Raw genomic sequence first — 27,292 nt, 5'->3', positions numbered from 1 at the left:
AGAAATCAAATCCCATTTCCTATCATAAGAAGCCCGTTGTTTTAGCCACAGTAGTTAATGTACTGTATGTGAAAGATTTAAGACTAGTTGGAAAGCTTTGCTTCTGTTTTATTAGGCTGCTATTGAAAAGCCAACAGCATAACTTCGACTAGGTGCTTTGAGATTTCTTAATGGGCTGTCAGGGGCAAGACACCAGGGCTGTGCTATACTAGCTCTTTCCTGTACATTAAAACAACAGGGGCCAAGCGATCACATACAGAAGTATGAATTACTTGATGCTTTCTCTGTTCCATATGGCCAGCCATGTCTTTGGCAATTAATCATGTACAAAATCAGTCGAGTGCTCTCTGAAGCATTGAAGTCAACATTTAGTTGTACCTGTGCCAGTGGGGGCAGTGGGGTTGCAAGCGTAAAATAGCAGGATGAGGGGCTGCTGGCGCCAAGGCCCAAGCAGCTGGCTTCTATAAACAACACTTTTTTTCCTCTTCACCTTTCTCTCTCTTTCCCTCTTTCTTTCCTTCTTTTTTCCTTCCTTCCTTTTCTCCCTCTCCCCCTTCCCTCCTCCCCTGTCCCCTTGCTCCCTCTCCCCCTTCCCTTCCTCTTTATCCCCCACCAGGCCTCCCTCTCCCTCCTTCCCTGCCTTCCATCCTCCTTCCCTCCCTCCCATTCTTTCTGTCTTTTTTTTTCTTCCTTGACAAATATATGGACAGTTTTTCACCATCATCTGAAACACCAATGTTGCCAGTTCTGAGGTCCAGCTTCCATTCACTGTCCCAATACGCCACGTTAAGTGATATGTCGGGTCACCCTTCCCTCCAGCAGCCTCGGTGTTCAGCAGTCATCACCATGACTATCCTGAGAGTTCATGCAGACCCAGGCCGACTGCTGGGGTTCCGGAGCTTCTTGATAAACATATGAGCTATGACGATTTCTGTGTTCGTAGGAGGAGAAAAATGGGAGGTCCTATTAAAGTGCTTTGGGGAAAAAAAACCCTCTAATTATTCACATTCGTGGCTGTGGTATTTTAGGATTTTATTTTTTTTTTAACAATTGCTATCCATACCGTCTGGGATCTTTTTTCCCAATCTTTTTTTTTTTTACACATAATGCTGCTGGTGATAGGTCTCCAGCATTCGTTGAGCATTTTGTACGTGCCAAGCATTGTGCAGAGTGCTTTCAGAGTGGATTATCTCACGTAATCATCACAAGGATAGTTGGTGCTATTACAGACACCCCTTCAGAGATGAGGAAACTGACCAAAGAAGCATTTTCCCGGCATTCCTTCCCCTCTAGGCATCCTGATTACTTTCCAGGAGCTCCCTTAGTTCAATAGCTCATGATGGGAAAAGGCTAAAAGTATGACTTAATAGTACATTTTTGAGGCTCATTTGGTAAAAAGTCTGCTGAAATGTTCGTTCAAATCAAGTGGGTCTTTGAGATGAACTGAACCAAGTGGATCTGTAGGTAGAAATGAAAGGCTGCTTTGTGGGCAGCGTCTTGGAGACTACTGCCTTTGTGCCTTCTGTTCAAGACAGTCTAGCTCATCTGCTGTCCTTGCTGAGCCCGCCATGAAAGGCAGAGACGGGGAAGAGAAGGATGGAGACAGCAGCCTGAAGTAGTCCAGTAGATGTGGCAGCCAGCGGTGCCTTGGTGTTATCTCCCAGCCGAGGTCATCCAGGATGTGTCTTCTCAAATTCAGGAAACAGGGGAAAGAAAGTTTGAACATTGTGTAAACATTAGCACCCCCAAAACCCTCTTGCTCCCAGAGAGGGAGATAAAGTAGGCAAAAAGGCTGAGAGATGTGTTTATTTGTTCTGCTGGGCTGTGGATCCCAGCATGCTAGAGATCTTCATGATGCCCAGTCCAGTTTAGCAAATGTGAAGGCATCACTCAGCACCGAGCTCCAGAGGCCTCACAAAAGAGCCATCTTAAACTGACAATCAGTAAATGAAGGAAGACCTGAGATCGACCTTTCTTTGATGGGGCTAAGGCTATCTCAGTGGGTTCTGTGCCTTTCTTCTTTAAAAAAAAAAAAAAAAAAGGAAAGAAAAAGAGAAAAAAAAAAAAGTGTTCCTGGACTTTTGAAGAGGGGAGCCCTGGTTGGGTTTTTGACAGCCCGTGGCAGTGTTGATGTGAGGAAATAGCTTTCCCAGCTGATAACATCTTAAACCAAGTTTCTTCACAAGTTGAACCTTTAGCCCTCTTTATCAGTCCGAGCATATCTTTGTAATTTGTGTGTGCAGAGGGGAAATACAGCCCTAACATGAGGCTGCTCTGTGTATAAAAAGTGTTCGGTGGGGCATTTCCCCATAATGATGGTCCTGCTTTTTTGGCGCTGATGAGGAAGAGGAGATGGGAAGATGGGAAAGGCATGTAGTTCTGGCATCCTGGTATTTATATGACTTTTGAAATTGGAAAAACAGCAGCAGAATTTTTTTTTTAAATGAACTAAACAGAGGGATTATCAGCCACGTTTGTGAAATGCCTCCTATTGCTGTGCATTTCTTTAGACAGAGTTCTCTGATTTGTAAGATGGGTGGATTAAATTTGAGTTTCAGAATTAAAGGCCTATCAGAAGCTGTTACCCCATATCAGAAAGGAGCCCAAAGAATTAAAGACTTCTGTTGAATTATTAGTAAGAAGTAAATGTTGTATGTAATTCTCCTTTTAAAGCTCAGCGTGATTCCTGTCCAAAAACCTTGTATGCTACAAATTCTGTTTATTGCATGTATGTCCATATGTGCTTTCTTTCTGATACCCCAGAATTAGAACATACTGGAAGGCATAGACAAATACATCCACCAAGAATTGGGTGAATTGCTCAGTTTTAATTGAATAAATTCAGTATTGGGAGACTTTTTCCTAAAATTTGAGACTTCTTTTAAAAATTTTTATTTATTTACTTTAGAGAGAGAGCACAAGTGGGAGGGGCAAAAGGAGAGAGAGAATCTCAAGCAGACTGCCCCACTGAGCATGGAGCCTGACATGGGACTGGATCCATGACCCTGAGATCACAACCCGAGCCCAAACCAAGAGTTGGCCACTCAACCGACTGTGCCACCCATGCACCCCAAATCTGAGGCTGCTTAGAATCTTAGAGTTTTGGTTTTCCTTTTTTCATTCTCAGTCAATCTCTTTCTCCTTCACTCCCTCCCTCCTTCCTCTCTCATTATGGTTTTTTTACTTGGTTTTGTACATAGTTTTGAGCCAGGAGTAGCTGAAAACACTGGGGGAATTCTTAGAGATCCTTAGGATGCTGTAGGTTGTCAGACGAGTCCAAAGTAGTTTGTTTGTTTGTTTGTTTGTTTGTGTTTGAAATGGAGAAAGTGAGATTTTTTTGGCTTATTTGGAAGGTGTGCAAAGATTACACGTGATCCCAGTGTAGTAAAACTTTTAGATGTACTTTTAGATACATCCTTCCAAATATGTATTACTCTTCTACATAGTCTCCTAGGGATTGCATAGCCTTACTTTTCTTGATGCTCTTGTTTAAAAATAGTTTTCACAACATTTTTCTTAGAATTCTCATCAGATACAGTTTGCATCAAACCAGAGCTTGTTTCACATACTGTTTTTGATCTCAAATAGTATTCTGTGGCTTGATTGTTCATCTTCTTTCCCAGACATGTTCCAGCATGTAATTTGCTTTCATTTATTCAACACCCTATCCCTCAGGAGTCTGTTTTCATGACATGGTGCCAAAGCAGGCACCTTGGAGGGTATTGGGAACAAATGGGCGTGGGCCCTATCTGCTCTAATAGAGCTCCCACTCTGGAGGAGGAAGCATCCAGTGAGTAAATAAGAGCAATGGAGCATAGCAAGGTTTGTGAGATGTTCAAGAGCGAGAGTAAGGAGGGATGATCAACTCTATGTAATCTGGCGGAAGGATTTGGTTAGTGGAGAACTTCATAGAGGAGGTGTTATTTGAGATGTTTCTTGAAGAATTAGCAGTTACTAGCCAGTTATATAACAAGTAAATGTATTGTGTAGAACAGCCATGTGTTTTTAGGAAACTGAAATTGGTTCTAAATGGAATGGAACATGGCAGGAGATAAAATTTGGGAAGCAGTCAGGACATGTATTAAGAGATGTTGTTTTGGTATGATTTTTTGTGTTTTTATTTGGTCAGGTTAAGAATTCAGGCTTCTAAAAAAAAAAAAAAACTTTTCCCTCAAATGACAGTAAGTGGAGCTTATAAACAGAACTACTCTGGTTTAGGTGAAGTTTTAGAAGCTGAAGCTCCTTGTTTCCTTTGACCCTGAGATAGCCCTCTTATAGGAAGAACATTCGTGAGGGGGTGAGATGGAGGCAGAGAGGCTCATTCAGATGCTACTACATGGGCCGGGCAAGAGAGAGGCCTGAACTCAGCCTGTGGCAGCAGGGAAAAGATAAGTCTGAGTCGTATTGAACAGAGAGGGATGACAGGATTTAAAGTTTAGGTACCAGGAGTACAGGGAAAGGACAGGGAAGCCAGTAGGAATAGCCCCAGCCATCTGGATTAGGTAATTGGGTTGATAGTGGTGTCATTCGCCCTGCTAAGGAAATAGAGGAGAAGGAGCAGACCAATGAAGAAGGATATGATGCAAGAGCAATGATAGTCGAGATGTGGATGAGTGGAGGTTGAGACTCTATGTCTGAAGGGTATATTTAAGGAGAGGTAGGCAGTCATGGGCTATATGGGGCCAGAGCTTGGCAGCAAGGTCCACTTGAAGACATCAGTCTCAGGGGAACCTTGAAGCCACTGGAGAGGAGATCACCCATGGAGAGAGCAAACAGAAGATATCAGATGAGAACCAGGAATCTCGCCCTGGGGAACCCACAGAGGAGATGAAGAAGATCAGGACACGTATTAGGTGGTAGCCTAAGAGAGAATGGTGTCAATTAAAACCAGGAGTGGCATTAAAAATAAAACCCACCATCAGAGGGTAAAGGTTTTCTACCATCTGGGAGATGGAAAAGAATATTGTTCTGGCTCCTGATAGGTCGTGATTGATCAGTGGTCACCTGATTTCCTTTTCACATGTTTCATGTGAAGTCATAGACACTTGAAGAAATGCTTTTGTTAAAACAATATGACCTAGCATGAGACTGTTACGTGAGTCCTAAACAATAATAATCATAGTGGCATATGTCCTGGGTACCTCCTCCTCACTAAGACCCCGTGGAGAGGTTCCAGTGTCATCTCTGTTTTACAATTGGACTGAAAGCCCATAACTAGGAGGTGACAGCTGGGATTTGAACAGCTAGCAGCCCTAAGAATATTCATAGTCTTTTCCTGAGAGGCCAGCATTTTCATCAATTTCTGTTGAAGAAGAGTTACTAACGAAATTTCACCCCAGAGCATGATTTCTAAATCCCTGATTTACTTGCCCTTAATTTTGAGAGGGAGAATTTGTTTTTGGTAACAGGAGACTGTTTAAAAATTGGTACTTATTTGAAAACAGTCCTGTGTTACTACTGATGGGAAAATGGGCTATTAACATTTCCGGCATAAAGTCAACCCTTGAGGAGCCAACACTAGTATGAGGGAAAAAAATATCACTGTTAATCCTTGTCAAAAGAATGTTCTTTGACACTCTGAAATTAGCTTTTGTGCAATGACTTTACTCTGAATTTTATGAAATACTATATTTTAGGGTCTGAATGCTCAATCTAAATTCACCCATCCTTTTCCAATATCTTGAAAACATTTTTTTGGTAACAAAATTTGTTTTGCTATCTAGATCTAGTTCTATTTTTACTGACTACTTTTATTCAGGTGTATTTAATATGTACACTTGTTCTCTGCATTCTTGGTTGTCCTAAAAATGTGATGAAATGAATTTTAACAATTAGGTTTTAGAAGATTTTCATGTGATAAAATAAACTTTTGGGGATATACAGTTCTGAGTTTTAACATATGTAGAAACTCACACCATCACCACCACCATAGTACAGAATAATTCCATCATTCCAAAATTCCCTTATGCTGCCTCTTTGTAATAAACCATCACCTGTCCTGATCCCTGGCAACCATTAATTTGTTCTCTGTCCCTGTAATTTGCCTTTTCCAGAATGTTAAGTAGATGGAATCATGCAGTGTTTAATCTTTGGAGACCACCCTCTTTCACTCAGTATAAGGACTTTGAGATTCAGACAAGTGGCTGCATCTGTCAATTGTTTGTCTCTTTTTTCTTTTTTACTGCTGAGTAGTATTCCTTTGTACAGATGTACCACAGTGTGTTTATCCATTTACCTGTTATAGGGCATTTATATTATTTCCAATTTAGGGCAGTTATGAATAAAGTTGCTCTGAACATTTTTGTAGCGGTTTTTGTGTGCACATAAGCTTCTGTGTCTTGAGCTAAATCCCCAGAAATGGGATCAGTGGGTCATACATTAAGTGTGTATGTGTAACTTTGTACAGAACTGCCAAACATGGCAGTATTTTGCATTCCCACCAGCAATGTATAAACTATAAAAAATTGAATTGCTATTTTAATGCTCTGAGGTTGAGGTTGGCAAGTTGTGTTCATAGTTCCTTGGGGTTTGGAAGAGATGCCCCATGACAAAAGGAGCTGTTAGGTCTTCCATAGCAGCTTCTTCAAAGAGAACTGCTCCAGTTTTGTTTTATGTATTGAGTTCCATGTAGAATACATTTGGGGAAAAAAAGAGGTTTATCTGTAAAGTGTTGGAAAACCACTGTAGTAAGGTGGTATTTCCAGAGCTTGGGACATGGATCATGGGTGTCAACTAGGGGAACACTAGGTGGCGCTCCAGGATTCCGCAGGTAGTGGGGACCAGGCTGTGAGACCTTGAACTTCCTTTTCAATTCCTTTTCAGTGCACATCTCTGTCAAGGAGGTCTTCAGGTCCTAACATTCACCAACACTTGTTAATGGCCTCATTTACAACGACAGAGTAGGCTTCTGTCCCAGAGCCTTCAGCAAGCAACATCTACCTAGAATGAAATAAACATACAGCTTTGTTTTTACTATATTATTTTTGCAGTTATCTTTTCATTTATGGCGGGTACCACAGGTTTTCCAGTTTTCTTTTGAAGAAACTTTACAATGTGAGTCATTTGAAATAAAAATATTAAATATTGTATACCTCATACACAAACATGGCAAGAATTTTGAGACTGTGCTAGAATGACTGAAATTTGGGAGACTGTACAATAGGGGGGCTATTTATTTAGATAGACCTTGAAGTGGATCCTTTTGTCAAGTGGAGAGTTCCTCTGTAAAGTATGTAACTATCTCAGTTTTTTTAATGAATTTAAAAGTAGAGTCTTAAAAGGCCATCTTCTCTTACTCTTTGTTTTTGATATACTTATTTTTCAAGTTTCTTCTTTATTTACTGATTTGACAAATATTTATTAAAAATTATTAGGGGGATGTCAGGGCACGATCTCGTGGTTCTGGGATTGAGTTTAGCATTGGGCTGCCCTCAGGGAGCCTGCTTCTCCCTCTGCCTGTGCCTCTGCCTCTCTCTGTGTGTCTCTCATGAGTAAATAAATAAAATCTTAAATAAAATAAAAATCATTAGGAACACTGGGGTACAGTAGTGAAGTAAGCAGTCAGGGTCCCCAGTCTTGCATAACTTACTTTCTTTAATCCTTACTCCTCCTCTCAGAGGCTGGCCAGGGAAAACAAGGGCCTCTGGATAAAATTTAAATGATGCAAATAGGTAAAGAAGAGATAAATGACTTTTTTAAAAAAGTTATTTTAATACCGTCACATGGAAATTTATTTTATTTATGTTCCTGGAGCCATCTAGATGTGTACTTTGTCTTCTCTTTGAAACATTTTGCTTATTATTTTGGCAAAATAATATGTACCTACAGACATAGTGATGAACCATATGACTTTTTGAGGTTCCTTCCAACCTTAAGTACTTGGGATAGGGTATTACAGACAAGGAGTGATGTTATTGTCAGAATACCCATTGATACTAGCACCTCTCTGAAATTCGACATCTTTTACATTAGAGGTCACAAGTTAACAGCTACCTGAGTTCTGTTCAGTCACTGGTGTTTCTTGTTTGGCCACCTGGTATTTAAAAAGCTAAAAAAAAAAAAAAAAAAAAAAAAAGTTTTAAACATTTAAAATAAAAAACTTTCACATAAAAAAAATCAAAATGGATATCTTGTTTATTTTGAAAACTCATGAATCTGGCACTACTTAGCTTTTCTGAATGACAGAGTTGGCTATTGTTGAATAGTGACTGCCTTTTTGCACAGAACACATACTCTCATCAGGTAATCTTGCTTAAGTTATTCATGTTACCTTTCTGGCTTTGGTGGGTATTTGCATTAGCAATTCCTGCTTTAGCCACGTGGAACCCAGGCTTCATGCAGGAGAAGCACCTAGAGAAAATGAGTTTTCTTCCCTAGGTCAGAGAGCTAAAAATGTCACTGCCCTCGAAGCTCACTGAGTGTCCAACTGGGTGAATTGCCTGGTGTAGAAGTTGTAACTCTGGACTCAGGAAGCTGAGATCAGGGTCCTTTTCTTGGCTATAGCTAGTCACATTATCTTGGATCCTTTAACAGTGGAGTACTATTTCCTATCTTATCTTTCTGTATCAGTTAGTTTTTGATTGTAAGCAACAGAAACAGATTCTGGTGAATTTGAACAAAATGGAACTTGATTGAAAGGATATTGGATAACTCCGTGGTATCAAAAGAAGAAGAATGATCTCTACTTAGAAAGTTCAGGAAACCAAGAATACTTTGAGGGCCACGGGTGGTAGGAACTAAGGAAATTGATAAATGGCCTCCAAATTTTTTCCCTTTCTTTGTCATTTTTCTTCAGTGTCTGAAGTCCTAGAAGAGCGAATCAGGTTGGCCTAGCCCACACCCTTCATGGGAGAGAGTGGAATACTTTAGTTGGCAGTCTCTCTAAGACTGCATACAATAAAAGACTTCCCTAAAAGAAGGTTTGATGTTGTTACAGGAAAGGGGGACTGGGTCTGGATAGAAGGCAACCAGACAACAAATGTTCACTATACCTCTTCTCAAGGCTGTCCTGGAAGACATTTCAGTATACACTGTAAAATGCCATAGAGGAGTAAGGAAGGAGTACTTCCAAGTTACATGAAAACAATTGTAAGTGTGCTCTTTAAGCAAGTGAAGGCATTGGCATCAGTTCAATACGGACTAGTACAAAGAAAGTAAGATTCATTCCTTTTAGTGGGATCCTGAAGACCCGGGATCGAATCCCACGTCGGGCTACCTCTCTCTCTCCCTCCCTCCCTCCCTCCTCTCTCTCTCTCTCTCTCTCTCTGTGTGTGTGTTTCTCATGAATAAATAAATAAAATCTTAAAAAAAAAAGATTATTCCTTTTAGCAATTGCTTTGGGTATAACATCTCCAAAGAAGCCACACCAACTTTAAATGGAAAACATCTCTAAATTCTTGAGATTTCTATTCCAGTTGTATGAAGATAAATATGTGTGATGAAAAGTTTTATCATTAAAACTCAAAAGGCATTTGCACACTTACATTTCAGGTCCCAGTAGAATACTCTATATTGTTTTCTGAATTGTTTTTTATAATGTTACATGAATTTGTGTGTTTAAAATACGTGTATGTAGAACTAGCACACAGGAGTGAGTTGTAGACAAAATTGAAATGATAACTTTCAAATTCAAGTTTCGGTGTAATGCTCCTTGTTAGAGTGAGCAGTTGTGCTAGGGCTTCACCTATTTCTAAAAGCAACATCTGACCTTTTGCAATGCCAGGTAGAAGCTTGAGTGTTTTTGTACTCTCCTGTGAGCCTAATTTCTTTTAAGGACCAGAGCAGTGACTGTTGAATAACTGATTCTTCCTCAAATCAGAAATCTGCTGTGCACGAGCATCCTTGTACATAATTATTTGAAATATGTAGTGGATTTTTAAAGCTGGAAGGATTCATTGAGACTGAATTTGATTTTTTGTACTCTTATTGTTCCTTTCTTTGCAAGCTCTTGTTTTGCAACAAGCAAGAAAAATGAGTGGACACCCCCCCCCCCAAAATTGCTGGCATGGCTGGAAATAGAAATTAATGATTCAAATACGAGAGGCAGTGCAGAAATCCTCAGCTGGGTGGCAGGAAACAGAGAGAGTGAAAGTCAGAGACTGCTCTTTTTCAAAAGGCAAAACAAACAACTCACAGTGAAGTGTACGTGAAAATCATTTCTAATAATAGCTCATGGGAGACAGTTCCCAGGAAAAAGACCATTGGTGCACTGAGGAAATTAGAGCGAGAACACACAGTATCTCGATGTGTTACTTAAGGCAATGGAGCTTTAGAGTTTACCTTATGTGCCTTGTACATTGATTAAATACAAAATATATGCTGGCCATTTTGACCATCATTTACTGTATTGATTTGTTAGCAGGGGAACTGTAATAAAAAAGCCATTGATTTACTGTCCTTATTTGCTTATGGGCTTTTTTTTATTATTAATTTTTCACGTTCTCTCTTTTTTGGACCATTTCTTCTAGACAAATGCTGTGCTTCATGAAGTTAGAAGAGAAGGGGTCCCTGTGGAACAAAGGAATGAAATCTTGACCGCCATCCTTGCCTTGCTCACTACACGCCAGAACCTGAGGAGGGAGTGGCATGCCAGGTTAGTTGTGTTACAAAATGGGGATTTGTTGTTCCTAAAAAACAGGAGCTGTAATTCGGCCGAGCCCTTCCTTACAGTGGGTCTCGTCCCTCTGATTTGAGGACCCATGAAAAATAAGCGAGTTATAGTTGCTTTCAGCCAAAGTTAGCTCTGCTTCATATGGTACCTACATTAATTGAAATGAGCCATGATGTCATCTGTAGGTGTATATGATTTATCCCTGAGTGTAACACTTCGCATAAATGTTTGCATCCTGAGCATAATATAATAGTAGTACCTGATGCTGAAGGACCCTTTTAATCAACAGTCTAAAAGACTAACATTGCTATTTAGTTAGGGCAGATGTCTGGGAAATTCACATAGTGCTCTTACATCACTCAGTGAGAGGCAGATTGCTTGAAAGTGGTCTATTTATCAACCCCAGTTTTATAACTGGCCAAGTAGGAATTATGTTGGCTTCAACCTCATTTCTTTGCTCATGGACTTACCTGTGATTAGAAAGTTGCTACTGGTAGAAAGTTTCTATAGATCATCAGTTTTTACAGAATGGATGCTTGCTTAGTATGGATTCTGTTATCTTGCTTTTATTTGAAAAACAATTAATGGTTGGAACGCTGGAAGCACTTCCCCCGAATGTTAGAGTTACCTTTTAGATCAGCAATTGGGTAAAAATTGTTGAATTATCTGTCTCTCAGCAAGAGAGAGAGGAATCAGGAAGATCAGGCTGAATTTTGTTGCGGGGTCTTATCTGATGCTTAAAAATCCTATGTGCCTGGGAGTCAAGAACATTGATAGACATAATATTTCTCCAAATGAGTTCATACAACAGAATTTATAATAATTGATGGCTTTACTAGTAATAATTATCATTAAAATTGGTTTGTGAACAAGGCTGAAGATGAGCATTTTCCAAGAAAGGAGACACTGAAGAGTATGAACTGTCCTCCCCAACTAGGTATTGGAAAGCTGCTTTTCAAGTGTGTATATTATCTCTAAATTCATACTTGATTTAGAAGAATAATTTTAAAATTCCCCTTGATACTCTCCCTCTCCCTTTTTTGTAGTGTAGTCAGATTAAAGGACAGTTTCAACTACAGTAAGTAAATAATCTCCAATTTAACTTTTCTTGTATTCCAACTTAAGCATATATATTCATTAAAATATGCACATTTTATTAAATACTGGAAAAACCATATGGGGACATCTAAGATGTGTTTCTATATTTAACCTTTTATATCGTTTTCCCCTGGTGATTCTTATTAAATAAGAAACAGAAAAGGAAAGAAAGAATTTCCCTATAATCTCTCTTCCACACCCTTCCTTACTACCCCCCCTGCCCCATCCCTCCAAAGACAGCACAGCTCAGAGACCAAATGTTGAGGATGGATGTCTTCTGTTGAGTGCATTTGGTTTGTTAACAATAATTTCCTACTACACCAAATCATCAGACAACATGCCCGAAATGGCCTATTTAAAAGGAGTCTGGTTTCAGCATTTCTGGCCCTTACTGCTAACAATTTAATCAGGAGCTGGAGCCAGTGTTGAAGTTGATGGAGTCTAGCATCTGAAACAAAAATTCTCAAGTCCTTTGTGGTAGGGGAGGAGAAAAGAAAGAGCTTAGCTGCTGACACTCTGCAGACCCCCTTAAAACTAAACACCTGAAAGCAAATTTCAAGAGGGTCATGTCTTGAGAGCTCAGAAGGAAAAGTGTCTTCAGAGTATTAAATAACCATAATCCTCCCCCCGCCACCCCTTCTCCACCCCCATTTGATGTTTCCCATCCCAGTGACCTATCTGAAAGACTCATCCATATGATCTGTATAAACAGACTGTTACCATACACCACCTCTCTTTTCCTCATCAAAGCTTCCTCTGGCCGTCTGGAACCGGGCACTACCCCGAGTAGCCATCAGGCGGGTGGTGGTGAAAGTTATAAAACATCCACTGCCGAGCTAACCAAGCCGCCTGTGTTTTAGAGATTGGCTCATTGTGTACTTTGGAATTACACGAGGAAAAATGTGCTTTGACAGAAAATAATTAGCGCTCGCCAAAGGCCAAGCAATAGGTTACAGTATTTTACTTTCATCAAAGCTGTCAGGGGATCAGTTAGATTATATAGAAATTTTTTCCTCCGAAAGTTAAATACAGATGACTCTAATTACCTTCTATTGCACATTGGAGAATGCATGATGAGTAGTACAGCCTCAAGAAATGGGGGTCAGCAGAGACTCTGCTGCCGGCAGTGGCTCCAGTAGGGGTCCATTGTCATAAAGAGCACCCCCCCCCCCAGCCCCTCTGCAGTTCCTCTGCAGTAGTGATATGAGGGAGAATGTTTTGAAGCCAAACTTGTAACTGGGTTTTAAAATATTTCTCTCCCTCTCAGGCCCACAGCTGAGGCATTGTTTGGACTCCCTGAAGTCTCTTAAACTGAAAGCATATGTTCCCTGTAATTTCACTTTTTGAGCAAAGTGTCACTTCTGCATGACTCGGGGTAACTGAGTTTGTCACAGTGTCACACAACCCGGTGATTCCAGAGGCATATCTGAATGCTGTGGGTCGCCTTCCCCAAGCTCGGTAATCCCATAAACAACCCTCTCCAAATAGGCTTATTAGGGCTGTCTATTCACTTCCCCCGAGTTGAATGATCCCAAGTACATCAGGAGAAGCTGTGTGAATGCAGGGTAAGTGTTAACAGAAGTGGTACAGAATTTCTGAAGATTTGGCTTTGTTTATACAGTCCACTCTGCCTGATGGACAGCTTGTTATAGCTTTTAAAGAACTGGGCGAGCCCTCTGATCTGACCCCTTCTTGACCTCCGCAGCCCAAAGGTCAGTCTGCAGCTAATAAACCCTGAGGTTCTTAGGGTCTACTGTAGGAAAAGGCAGAAAAAGAGCAGCTGCAGGGACTGGGTGTCCTGGGCGAGGCTGCTTTAGGGTCACTCTCTGATAATGAAAATGATTACCAAATTATATGGAGGTTTAACCACAGTAGTGAGAGAGAAGAGGGTGGAGCCCTGTGTATTAGGTCTGATAAATGAACTGTGAAGAAGGCCCATCTGGCTCCCAGCGTCTTGTCTCCCCCTCTCTCCCTACCAAGGGGAAACATTTTAAAATAACAGCAGTACATATAGACTCAATGACCCATGCAAGGAGCTGGAATGGATTAAGATTTAATGGTGACAGTGGAAGAAATTATCATTTGAAAAGTGCGCTGAAGAAAAGGTACAGCTCCATGTCCGTGCCCGAGTTGTTTTTCTAAATAAAATACAGCAAAACATCGGCGCCTTGGTTTATTTTCCACAAATCCCTAGTGCCTTTCCTCAACTGTGGAGAATTTTCAGGGCATGTCTATTGTGGAATAATTATCCGTAGTCAGCTGGAGGAGAGGAATGGGCTTCCTTTGCCTTGAACATGGTGGAAGGAGAATCAGATATTTTGTTTTCAGCTTGCTCACTCAGTTGAGCGAATATAGGTAAATCAAGTGTTCAGGAAAATGGTCTACAAAAACGCTACGATCCACTTCAGCCCCTGGCCACCAAACATTGTGCACGTTTGGATCCTAGATGTACCTGTTACTCTCAGACACACAACTTCGTAATTTCTTGTCTGTAAAAGGAAGATGAAAGCACGTAATGTCCATTGAGTAGATAGAGTTGCTCCTTTCTTTATTCCTTTTTCAAAAAAGCATCATAGCAATGCTAGTTGCCAGCGTTGGGCAGGTCATAAGCTGTATGTTCCCTTCCTGTTCATTGATAGGAGTAATCTACTTAAAGCTCTCTCCCAGCTCCCTGGGAAGAGTGTCCTGGCATCCGAACTGTGATGTTGGGTTTCACTAAGCTCTGTGCTCTCCTTCGGAGACGGTGGGCACGGCTATGACTCTGTGTTCTGAAATAAGAATGAGTTTATTTCATGAACATTTTTGTGTGTTTCCTGTATATACCATACACAAAACACCACATAAGATGCCATGGGGGAGACATTGTGTTCGACAGCCAGTTGAAGAATGTATCTGGGGATGAGATTCTAGCAAGTTCCCAGAAAAGCGGGGTGTGGAAGGCAGTGGAAAGGAAGGTGGTGGAACCATCCTGAAACCACAACGGAGAGGCAAGTTGCTCCAACCCACTCAGGAGAATATTTCACTGTATACATCATTGCAGACCAGAATTGCTGTGCTTTTGAAAAGCCTCTTATGTTGAACTACACTGTCTACACATACAACTGTCACTCAGACAATAGTTATATTTAAAATGGAAACAAAAAACTAATAAACATTATCCAAAGTCAGTATATGTTTCATTTTGGATTTTGACTTGACCTTGTTCTGCCTGTGGGGAACTACAGTGAGCTGAGAGCTAGGTGGAGGCTACACAGGGAGTTGAGGGACACTTGTCTGATTTTAATGCTTTTTAGCTTGGAAATAACACCTTTAAATTTGTGCTGAGTAAGATGCAAATACAACAACATAAGACGAAAGCCAGGCCATTAGGGTTTTTTTTTTTTTCAATTGAGATATAAATTCACAAACTATAAAATTTCATGTAACATAAAATTAGTCATTCTAAAGTGTACATTTAAGTGATTCTTAAAAGTATACTCGCAAGATTGTGCAACCATCACCATTATCCCATTCTGGAGCATTTCTGTTACCCCAGAAAGAAACCCCAGAACTGCTAACAGCCACTCTCAATGCCCCTTTGTCCCCTTGTCCCTGGCAAGCACTAACCTACTTTCTATCTCTATGGATTTGCCTTTTCTGAACATTTTATATAAATAGAACCCTACGCTATGTGACTTTTTGTATCTTGCTTCTTTCATTTAACATAGTGCCTTCAGAGTTGATCTGCGTTGTAGCCTATATAAGGACTCTGTTCTTTTTCATTGCCAAGTAATATTCCACTGTAGGAATAGACCACGTTTTGTTTATGCATTCTTCACTTACCAGACATGTGGGTTGTTCTTTGTGCTGTTCTGCTCTGAGTGTAAACCCAGGAGTGGAATTGCTGAGTCATATGGTCACTTGAGGACTTGCCAGACTGTTTTCCATATCTGCCACCCTGTCTTATATTCCTAGCAGTAGTGCACAGGGCTTGAAGTTTTCTCCACAACCTCACCAACACTCACTCTCCTTTGTTATTTGGATGGTAGATATCCTAGTGTGGTTTTGATTTGCATTTCCCTGACGATGAATGATGTCTTGAACATTTTCTCATTCGCTTCCTTAACCACTTAGATTCTTACCGGGAGATTTAAGAACACAACTGATGTAAGCATGCACCCCCGTTACTTGGAGAGAAACTCATGAGCCCATTAGGAGTATTCGGCTTAGCAAGGGGCCAGGGCTCCAAATGAAGCTGTCGTGAGAGTACAGCTGGGCCCATTCCCTGGTTTCTGTAGGCAGGCCCAGCCCTTGGCTTATTTGCAGGTAGCCCTGCGTATTTGTTTTGGAAAACCCCCACCTCATTCCTTCTCCCATTCTCCTCCATCCCTTTCGTTACAGCCTCTCGGAGCCATTGCACACTGGATAGGAACGTAACTGAGTAAACAGACACTATTTACAGCTCGTCCACTTCTAGGCTCAGAAGATCATCGATAGTCCCATCGTAGACAACTTCATTCGGGTATGAGGAGCCTTAAAATGGTGCTGAGAACAGTTTCAAAACTGTTTATGGCCATTTCTTAGGAAAACTTTCAGAACTACTTACTTCCAGTCAAAATTAACTCTAGATCTTGATGACTTTATATACGTCTTCCGCATATTGGGCTTTGTCAGCTCAGAGAACTGCCGAGTTAGCCCTTTTCCTGGACAAGAGAACCATCTTGTTATTGACCATCTCCACTGTAACCTTTACCATCTGCACTTACCTCCAGGACAGATCCACTTTGGACATCTTGTTACGGCTCCAAAATCCAGCTGTTAGAACCTTTCCTACAGTGAATGAGCTTCAGAACTGTGATCTGGGTGCAGCAAGTAAAACAGTTTGTGTATAACTTCTGTGGATCAGCTCTGGTCCCAAGACTAGCACAGGAAAGTTTTTCTCCATGGATATGTGGTTTCTCCTTTTGCCTCCTGGCAGGCCTGAATTATATACAAAACTGACAAGTTGATCCAGTCCAGTTTAGCCATGAACTGTTATTTATTGAGTGCCTGTTATGTACAAATAACCATGCTAAATGCTGTGGGGAATATTAAGATGAGCATGGTACAGTGTTGATTCTGAAATAATGTGTAGTTTAGTGTGGGGGAGGATAGGGCAGGTTTATAGGAACACAGTGGCTAGCCTGCAGATTTTCATTTTTTTTCTGCAAGAACCTGGAAGATGACTTAGCATTAAAGTCTAATCCAAAGGAACCTACAGTGTGGTAGGAGCTTACAAAAAGGAATAGCCTCACATATATACATATTTGATTCTTTGTTTACATTTGGTCTCCCCTACCAGAATATAAACCTTGTGAGGGCAGGGCATTTGCCTGTTATCCAGCTGTAAAATCTGCAGCCCGGCTCATTGCAACATTAAGCTGTCAGCTTTATTAGAACCATGCCCGATATGAGCAGGGACCCTGTTGCCTATTTGCCACATATCCTTGCATCTAGAATAGTGCCTGGCACTCAGATTTATTCAGTGGCTGCCTGAATAGAATAGCTTTCCCGTCAACCCATTCTGTATTTGTAAGTACTTTGAGTTCCTTCTTAATTTTGAAGAGGAATGACTCTTTGAGACGCCGGCCTCTTGCTTTTTTGAGTATGTATTCATCTCATCTAGCCAGAGGTAGAAACCGTGAAGTTGAATGTAAGGAGAAATTTCTGATATGTGGTTTTTTGGTGTTTAAGTCCCAAGACTGCACCCTGACTACTGCTTCCAGCAGGAGGTCCAAGGAAGGACACTGTGTGCACAGGCTGATCTGGGTCCTTGAGGAAGAGCCCAGAAATGGACACCATGGAATTGAGCTGGGACCAAGACAAAAAGACATAGTCTCATTTCTAAGGCAGCTATTCCTGATCCCATGCTGTTCTTGGAAATGAAATAGAAATGGGGGAAGGGGGAGAGGCCTCCCTAGAGCCATTCCTCTGAACAAGAGGATGACTTTCAGGCCAGGAGGGGCAATGCTGAACCTAAATGGGACTACAGGGGCCCCTGGGTGGTGCAGTCATTTAAATGTCTGACTCTTGGTGTCACCACAGGTCATGATCTCGTGGGTCATGGGATCGAGCCCTGCATCAGGCTCTGTGCTCAGTGGGGAGTTTCTGTCTCTCTCTCCTCTGCTCCCCCTACCCCCTGCACTCACTTTCCCTGTCTCTCTGAAGTAAATTTATATAATATATATACACATATATATTAAATAATATATACATATTAAATGTGGCTTCAAGTTCGCATTTTACCTGCTCCAGGGAGTTGCTTTTTGCTGGTTACCTGTGAATATCCTGATATGCCTTTAATGGTATCAGTGCAGTGATGAGCGTCAACCTTAGTGAGTTGACATTTGGGCCAGAATTTGCTTGCTGCCCTCAGAAACTGTGGTCATGAGAAGTGGAACCACTAGCCCTGAGGACAGGCATAGCCCCGAGGACAGGCTATGGGATGACGAAGCTGAGGTTACTATCTTCTGAGACAACATGTGATGGTGTCGTCTGATCATGTCAACTGCTATCACTCACGTTAGAGAGAGGGGCTGCTACTTCTGGCCGAGGTAGTTTGGAGCTAGAAGAATACGGTCCAGTAGCTAACTCTAACCCTAACTGGCTGAATTTGTTTGCAGGGTTGGGGGCGGGGGCGGAATACATGAAGAAGCTTCGAGGGAGAAGGAGGAAGGCACTAGCCTGCCATTTGCCATCTCTTCCTTTCCTTTTTAATACATCTGTCCCATCTCCTTTAATAATTGCAGTCACTGCTTTCTGCTGCCCTTAGCAGAAGAATGTCCTTTGTGTATCTGAACCAGATTACTCCATAAAACCTGGTAACTCCATAAAACCTCCTCATAAATGTGTAGGAATTGAAACATTGTATAAATTTAGAGCAAGGATTAAATGAGTCTAGAGATAGGGTTACCTTTTCTCCAAGATACAGCAACTTATCTTAAGGAGGCCAGTGTTGTTAATGTTATTACCATTGTTACTGTCATTATTTGAACAGTTTTATGGGAGACAAAAGCCAATTGACTTCTGCGCATCTTATTTATAAAATCAACACACAGGCTTCAGTATGAGCTTCACTCCTGGCAGATTCTGACTGTGATTGGTTGCTGACTATTTCTCACAGGCAGTGCTTTCTTAAACTTTTTGAAAAGGCATTGATTAATCCATTTATTTCTTCCACAAATACTTACCAAGTGCTTGCTATTTGTCAAGTACTTGCTGTCAAGCACTGTTGCAGGTCCTGGAAGTGGAGTGGTAACAACACTGATGGAAGAGCTTCTCTCATGGAGCTTATGTTCTAGAGGGAGGACAGACAAGACGTGTGTTCCTAAGTGGAACTCTGAAAATCTCCTTTGAAGAAAGGCGGTGGGGGATTGCGCGTGTTAATGCACTCCAGAACTTAATAAACGGTGGTTATGGTTACTGTGAGTGATCTGTCAGTTATGCATTGACTCAGCAAATATTTATCGAGTACCGAGCTGGTAGCAGACACTATCATGGGCCTTGAGGTTATAGAGATGAGTAACACTTGACTAGGGGAAATGTATTATGCAATATAGTACAATAAATGCTGTGCAAGAGTATTAAGTCAGGCTTCTGTGCAAAGAAAGTGGGGAAGAGAGGGAAGAAAGTGGCTGGCTCTTCTGAAGTGCTCTCCATGTGACTCTCACTATATGCCCAGCTGTTGTGGGGAAGACTGCTCCATTGTAAAATTGTGTTGGCTGCAAGTGGGTAGGAAGCATTTTGTCTCCAAGAGTGAGAAATAGAGGAGAAATTTATGTGTGATTATGGGTCATGGGATAAAATCTGGGATACTTCTTTCCAGAGGGATTTAATTCTCAATGATGAATGGGGGATGTTTTCTTTCAGAGCAAATTTCATTAACATGGCATGGAGGTTGGGAGCATAGATTCTGAGCAGGTTGCCTGGGTTTGAGTCTTGGATCCATGTCTGTAATAACTCTAGGCAGTTAGAGAGAAGTTACTTAACCCCTCTGAAGCTTAGTTTTCTCATTTGTAACTTGCACAGGAGATAATAATAGAACTAGCACACTAGGTGTTCAGGAAAAATTACCCATCACCTTTAGATCCAAACAGAAAAGTCAAAAATAAGCCTGGCCACATTAATCCTTTGAGAGTATGTCCCCCCCCACCCATGTCAAGCCCCAGCCTCATGGTAGGAGCCCCACCTTACCACACCTGTGTAGGGATGAATGCTAGATGGATTTTGTCCTGTGCCAGGCCCCACACTAATTAAGCACTGTCACATAGAACTGACAGACGGAGGCCTGAACTCCAATTTGAATCCTTTCTCCAGCTGGCTTTTCGCTCGGGGCTTGATACTCAGGGTCTCAGCAACCCTCCCGCTGGACAAGGTGCTCTCTGTAAGTTAGATCCCAGGGAAGTGCTGGAGGTAGGGTAGGTGTTCCACCTGACCGTGTCACCCTTCTCCCTCCACTGTCCTTGAAACCTGCAGTGGGGCTCATTTTAGTAGTAATAGCAGCTAACGTTTATTGAAGACTAAGTGCCAGTGTTTTAAGTGGCTTAGGAGGTGAGAAAACAGAGGCATGGCGAGGTGGAGTAACTTGCCCAAGGCAACATGGCTAATGGTGGAAATGGAAGTTAAGCCAGAGCAGCCCCAGCACAGACCTGGGCTGTGAGGCTTTACAACCACTCATAGGTTCGTGTAGTACTTTGGCATGGGTCCCACAATAATAGGGCTCAGAGCCCTTCCAGGATCCTACCCAGGGTGGAGAAAGGCATGAGTATATTAGCAAAGGTTTCTTTCCTCCAATATCTAAGCACGTTCGGCACTTTTTAGTTGTGGGTGCCCCTCTCTCTGTAAAGAAGTAATTTCCAGCCCGTGTTCTCTTTTCAAGGAAAGTTACTACCTTTATAGCTGTGTCCTCCTCCTATATTGTTTACAGTCTTTCAGGTGGGAGTAGGGGCGCCAATGGGAACATCAAATTTTAGCCTCTAAGAACCTGTAAACCCTCTAAGTGGAGAAATTTTGAGGCAGGGTTGGTTAGTCAGGGCTGATTTGAGTGGGTTCCCTTAAGGTGAACAGGTAGCATTTAGCTCCTCTATGATGGGTCCGTCACCAGTTGTACAGTGTGCTTAAGTCTCGGAAAGTATTCACCGTGTGTGGAGAGTCATGATCTTACTCTATCCTGGGATGTCTCCAGTGCGTTTTACAAATTTACCCTGTAATGGATATTCCAGGTTACAGATCAAAGTTTGACTCTGCTTTCAGCTGAGGAAGTACTGGGGGGAGGGAGGGGGGAGGAACAATTCTGTCGGCCTGTAGGGGACACTGTTGTATCACACATCGGAATGAGTTTCAGCATCTTGTCTCAGGACAGAAAACAAAACCGACAAATCAAAAAACAAAAATAGGTCAATCACCCTCATGTTACTTATTGAAATTATTTGAGTGATTCCAATGTGTTTAGAATAGTCACTGCTTTCAGGTATTTATCAGGCCATGTCGTATCTGGGCACGAAAGGAACAATTTAGCGTTTCTTTGCCAGGTGGGAATGATTGACACTTTTCTGATTAGCTTTCTCTTCATACTCTCTTCTGGACAGGGTACTTTTTAGTTCAATAAACCTTTAGGTTTAGTGGAATTATCTTCATTTTTCACTAAGACATGCCCACGTCAAGTTGAAATGCTGGAGTTCTGCCGTATTCTAAATAAATATCATAAGCCTTTTGAAGGGCATTTTGGAAGTTCTGAGTCTCTTCTTTTTATCCATATCTTTTACTTCACTGAAAAAAAGATGCTGTTTACTGAGAAAATGAAGTCCTATCTATAAGGCAGGCCTGCGTAGGGCTCAGCCGGAGCTCCGGGAAGCCCGCTGCCAGATGCTCGGCATGGCTCTCGGTTGGGCATGCCTCTCTTTCCAGACTGTAGACAGTCTCCGTATCCGTCCAGGTGCCCCGTGGCCTTGCCAGCAAAGCCTCCACCCTCACCCCCCGCCCCGCCCCGGCCCAGCTCTGGCCCCTTCCCTACTGGAATATGGGCCCTGGAAGGCGATTGTAATTAACCCTCGGAAAGCATAGGTTTTGCTAAGCAGCGTGCACAGTAATGATTTTGTTAGCTTGCTTCATTTCCAGTTTCACCATCAATTATGCCATGTGTTTCATCCAGTTGGTGCTACCCTCCCAGTGTTAATTATAACCTACAAGACTGTTACAGTTAATTTTATGGCAAGCATATTGTCTCTTCAAGGCTCCAGAGCAGCTCATAAATTATCTTGAAGGTAAAATGTAACTTGGGGAACTAGTTAGCAAAATTCCATCCATCTCGCTTAGGAGCTGCAGCTGCTACTGTCAGCTGCCTCGCCGCCGCATTGTGAAGGAATTACGGTGGGTCAGGTTTAAGAGGGTAGGCCCGGGCTGTCACTGAGGAGAAAGGCTGTCCTGGCCCTGTCAGACAAGTACCTTCTGCCAATCCCTGGTGGTTTCACTTTGCAGGCAGGAAGAGGCAGCCAGCGCAGGTGGATGGTCCCCAAGCTGTCTGTATTCATTACTTTACAGAAACTTGTTGTAGGTAGGCAGGTCCGGAGACCTTTCCTCTTCTCTGTTGTCATGATGTTAGGCATCATCTGCAAAGTGTGAGAGAGATAACTCTATAACTAACTCCGGGTTTGGGCCGGAGACGGCAGAATGGAGGGGCGGGAGTGAGCGGTACCTCCCAGCAGCCCCTGGAAGGCCCGTGGCTGCAACCAGCATTTTATTTGTGGTTGTTATTGTTCACATAATCTGATAAAGTAAGATTTCACTGTGAACGAATGTACTCTAAAATTGCCTACTAAATAAATTAGCAGGTTATCTTATTGGGATAATAAACACACTCTTTTTCTGCTTCCTCACACGAAGTCTAAGCTTTACATTTCAGCCCTTAGGGCTTTAGCATTATTATTTTTAATGACTGAACACAAGTCTTTCATTTAGCTTGTTTGTAGAGTTACTGTAAATGATCTTTCTGCTGTTGGTTCTTCATTTGAAATTCTGCATGTTATGCTTGCTTGGAGAGCTCTGAGGGGCCTCTGAGAATCGGGAGCTGTATTAAGCACAGCATCTTCCAGCAGCATCGCGAACAGGCTGTGGCAGGGAAGTCAGAGAGGGTGTGTTAAGTCGGTACGCCTGCACGCATAAATCTACGTTCCAGGTGGAGCAGAGCATACACAAACAGTGCTTGAGAGCTCTGCCCCTTCCGTGAGCTGCTGGCTTCTCCCTGGATATTTCAGAGCATTTTCACATCTACCCAGAGGCGCGTATGACCCATCAGCCCTGGGCTGTGTAACTAAGAGAATGAGACTGGTTTCAAGAGGGTTAGGAGGGCCCACGCAATGTTGAGGCTGTGCCCAAAGAGGCCCCGGGCTTTCCCAAGGAAGTGTCCTTCGGAGCTCTTACTGACAGCAGCATGATACCTGGATATTTGTGAGTTTTCTAGTGAATTCAGACAAGAGGTTACAAACACAAATGTGTACAGGGCCTGGCAGGTACCCCAGATGAACGAAGCCGGAGTGGTGGGGCTGAGGTGCTCAGGAGGTACACACCCTGTCAGAAGTAGGAGCAGCTCTTCTGCTTTGCAGGGGGGGCTGGCTCTATGTTACTAGGTCCTCTGCATCTTCAAGAGAAATGGAAAATGGAGACTATGTGTATATGCTTATCAAGTCTTCTATTTGAATATTAGTGGAAATTCTTTTTTAAATATACTTATTTAAATATTTATTTTAGAGGGGCGAGCAGGCATGAGCCTGGGGAGGGGTAGGAGAGAATCTCAAGTAGACTCCAAGCTGAATGCAGAGCCCACTGTAGGGTTCAATCTCACGACGCTGAGATCATAACCTGAGCTGAAACAAGGAGTTGGACGCTCAACCAGGTGAGCAACCCAGGCACCCCAATGTTAGCAGAAATTCTAATGTTTGTACCTTAACATTCAGGCTAATTAATCAATACCTGTCTGAGGACTGGATGGTGTAGATAGGGTTCTGCTATAGACTGGAAGTCCTGCCTTCTTTGAATGAAAACTCTTCTCAACTTTCTCATACTTCTCAAGAATAGAGATAATGACCGGGCCAGGGCACCAGAATGCAGTCTGGGTATTGCCTTCAGTGACCTTTTAACATTGTTCTACTCTGTGTGAGTTCTTACTTGGAGGAAATATTTGTGTGTATTTGTTTGTTTGTTTATTTATTTTGCCTCTAACTTGGCAGTCTCCTCTTTCCTTTTACAGAGAAATCATGAGAGTTTTTAGAAGTGAATGAGGTGTATGTGGTGCATAGTGTCACCATAAAAAGGGTGTCTGCAAAAATGTTGGCAAATTTGAATCTGATGAAGGATTTGATTCTTGGGGATAGGAGTAGGGCAGGGACTCTACTGCTAGTGATCACCATTTCTCCTGTTGCAGTCTCAAGCTTAGGCCTTATCCCTAGCTCCACCATGGGGGAACCCAGCTGTTCTTTCATGGCTCAAAGTTGTCATGTGGTCAGAATAATCTTTTAGTCTCACTGATCCGGACTGATGGCCACATGGAGGTGTGGTCTGGGAAGTTGTTAAATACATGTGGGTTTGATCTTCTGGAGAAGAGGAAAATATAAAAGCAATTTCTTTCCTTTAATAAAAAGAGAAAAGTAAGCATAGACCCTGGCTGCTGCTAAAGTCAGCTGTTACGCATGCGTGGCTGAATTTCATTGTAAATATTTCATAAGGGCTGTTAGAATGCAGCCAGGTTGACATCACAGCCCCCACTGTACCAAAGGAACCATTTCACTAAAATAAGCCAACATTTCTAAAGAAACATGAATTTCTAATGTAAAGTTAACATCAGGTCAGAAAACCCTCTGGAAGAAATGTCTGTATCAATGTTTATAATCTCTGCATTTATGGATTTGCAGTTTGTGCAAAAAACTCCCAAAGAGACTTTATTTTGGTTAAATAAGACCAGCTCATGAAATCGTCTGTATATCCAAATCCATCTTACCCCAATGTCTTGGCAGCCTTTTGTATAAATAATGTCTTTTCCAAAATGTGTGTATTTGAAAAAGGAAGAGGGAAATTAAGTGGCATGCTGTGTCTCTGGGTTGCCATCCACTGACAGAATGTTAGGAGCAGAAAGCAAAGACTGTTCATTCGTTCTTTAGAGCAAATTACAGAGCTGTACGTTAATTTATTGATTTAATTGAGGCATGGAAGGTTGCAGTGAAGACCAAAATGTTTACCCTCCTTTCATTTTCCTTGTTTCTTTTTATTGTAGGAAAAGTTTATTTAAGCATACCTCTTTTTTTTGTGGTGGTGGTGGTTGGTATGTCACACAAAATAAGTACGAGGTTTAGAGGCTTTTTGGCAGAAAAGAAAGGATATTCACATTTTGTAAAAACTTAATCCATGTTCACAGATGGTCCTGTTCAGGTGCTATTTTAATTACGAGGTAAAGAACAGCCCCACACAGTTGGAAGTCGTCTTAATAAATGGAGAGGGGCTTTTGTCTTCAAGCGTCAAAAAATCCTTGTTACTGAGCAATTTAAAGACTTTGTGTTATAGGGGAGAGTCTCAAAATGACCAGGATACTTGGAGAGAGCAAAAGGATGGGCTTTTCTCAAGATCAAATGAGTTCCCTAGAAATGTTTTACAAGTATGTGGCTTTCAGCTTCCTCAATATTGGTTGTTTTAGCGGTGGCTTTTTCCAGTGATACATGTGCGCCATGGATATGTTCATATGATCAGAGGGAAAATAAAAGAACAAATTGCAAATAACATTTAAAAAGAATTTAATCCCAAATAGAAGTATTTTTTTACGGTTCTTAAGCTCAAAGGGTTGCATTGCCCTTCAAGTGATAGAGTGCTCAGAAGACCTAATACTAATTCACATGCTGCTGTAACTTACAGCTTGCATTAATAACACACAAATAGAACAGCCTTCTTATTAAATATTAGTAATATAATAATGTCTTACTGTCTTTCCCTTAGTGGGGAATTATGAGGACCTCATGTTAGGACCTCAGTGTCCTGACATAGTTAATTATCCATGGATAATGGTTTTCAGCCATCGCTGTTCTGAGTGATGCAGCTTTGTTGTTGAGGGCTTATTAAGTGTTTGCAGACTCAGGTGCAGTGCACCTATGCACTTGCCTACAGAAGCAAACAGCTGGGTTTTCTTTACCATATTATACATCACATGGAGTGTCTCATTTATTATAGCTGAGCTAATGATGCAAGCACAAACCTCTATGTCCCATTCTCTATGGCGAGAATATATTTGCTGTAGAGATGTTAGCTTGTTTTTCATAAGTAATTAATCTTTTCTTGTACCAAATGTATCACATGAAAATGGGTTAGCACAGAGGTCAAAATACATTTAATCTGGTCTGTTGAGATTGGGCGAGACTTCTGGATATGGTGGCATTTTTTTTCTCTCACAAGGGCCTCACCTGGTGTACAGTCCACCCAACAACACGATGCTCGCATTGCTGGGAATTTAGGCTGATGAGAGGGAACTATTTTCAGTCCGTTAGCACCAAGACAGGATTCAGACTCGAGTATGTGTTTAGTGAAGTAAGCCTAGTGACCGTCATCCACATCCAGTCCCTTGACAAGGCTGCATATTGTCCACGCAGATAGTTATGGGTGGTGGGCTTCTGCCAAGTTTCAAATGCCTCCCTGTTCCTGCATAGGTAGGCCCTTCTGAAACATGCCAAGGCCTAGTTCAGACACTCCTAGAGTGTAAAATATGCTGGGGGCACACCTGGTGCTTTTGTCATACCCCCATAAGCACTTTTTAAGAGTAATGTATTTTGTTTCAGATTTAGAAAAGCATAATTAGCATTTGGATCCATGGTTCTCAGATGATATTGATGAGGTCAAAGGTGAAGTCGGTCTTGAAGTATGGGGGTTAAAAATTTTTTAAGTTAATTTAAAGAAAAATGCTAGAAATACAATGTAGAGTGGTTTATGGATAATGCTAAAAATCATGACAGTGGATCATATCAAAGTTTAAGAAACATTGGCCTTAGGAACCAAAAGGGCCAAGAAATATGTATCTCAGTCATAATTATGCTGTCGGTTATGAAGATGATCATCATCATAATTAACAGTAGCAGCTAACTTGGACCCTTTATTCTATACGAGGTACTCTTCTAAATGTTTTCCCCATATGTCCTTATTTACTCTTCATGCCAACCCAGTGAAGGAAGTGCTAACTAAAGTGCTACTCATATTTCCATTTTACTGTTGAAGGACCCAAGACTCAGAAAGGCTAGAGAATTTACCAAAAATGCCATAGGTTGATGTGACCAAATCAGGACTCAAGCCCAGGCAGTGGGGGTCTGGTGTCCTTTTTTTAATCATTGCATTTTCCTACATCTTGATGGCTTAAGAAATAGTACCTTCTGCCTGTCCTCAAAGAAGAAGATGGAGAAACATGAAAATATACAACACTGCATATAACAGTTTACCTGTTAGTTACATAATATAATTAATACAGTATTTATATTGTAGATATTATATATACTCACGCATAATATAATAATGCAGTAACCCTCCATGTGTTGTGAGCACTCT

General features: G+C 41.7%; 1 protein-coding gene across 9 annotated transcripts in view; it reads left to right on the top strand.

The window, feature by feature from the left end:
* Positions 1–27,292, top strand: part of FTO (FTO alpha-ketoglutarate dependent dioxygenase) — a 427,826-nt gene that overhangs the window by 210,918 nt on the left and 189,616 nt on the right. For 8 of the 9 annotated variants that reach the window (XM_035713646.2, XM_035713645.2, XM_025447102.3 and 5 more), the window contains exon 8: positions 10,467–10,591. In XM_035713646.2, coding sequence (XP_035569539.1) covers positions 10,467–10,591 — 125 coding nt within the window. Of the gene's footprint in view, positions 1–10,466; positions 10,592–16,087; positions 16,696–27,292 lie in introns of those variants that run through there. The other variant, XM_025447105.3, reaches the window with a different exon arrangement.

This window comes from Canis lupus, chromosome 2, assembly GCF_003254725.2.
Source record: "Canis lupus dingo isolate Sandy chromosome 2, ASM325472v2, whole genome shotgun sequence".
In the NCBI taxonomy this organism is placed as follows: domain Eukaryota; kingdom Metazoa; phylum Chordata; class Mammalia; order Carnivora; family Canidae; genus Canis; species Canis lupus.
This window is presented reverse-complemented; position numbering and strand designations above follow the sequence as displayed.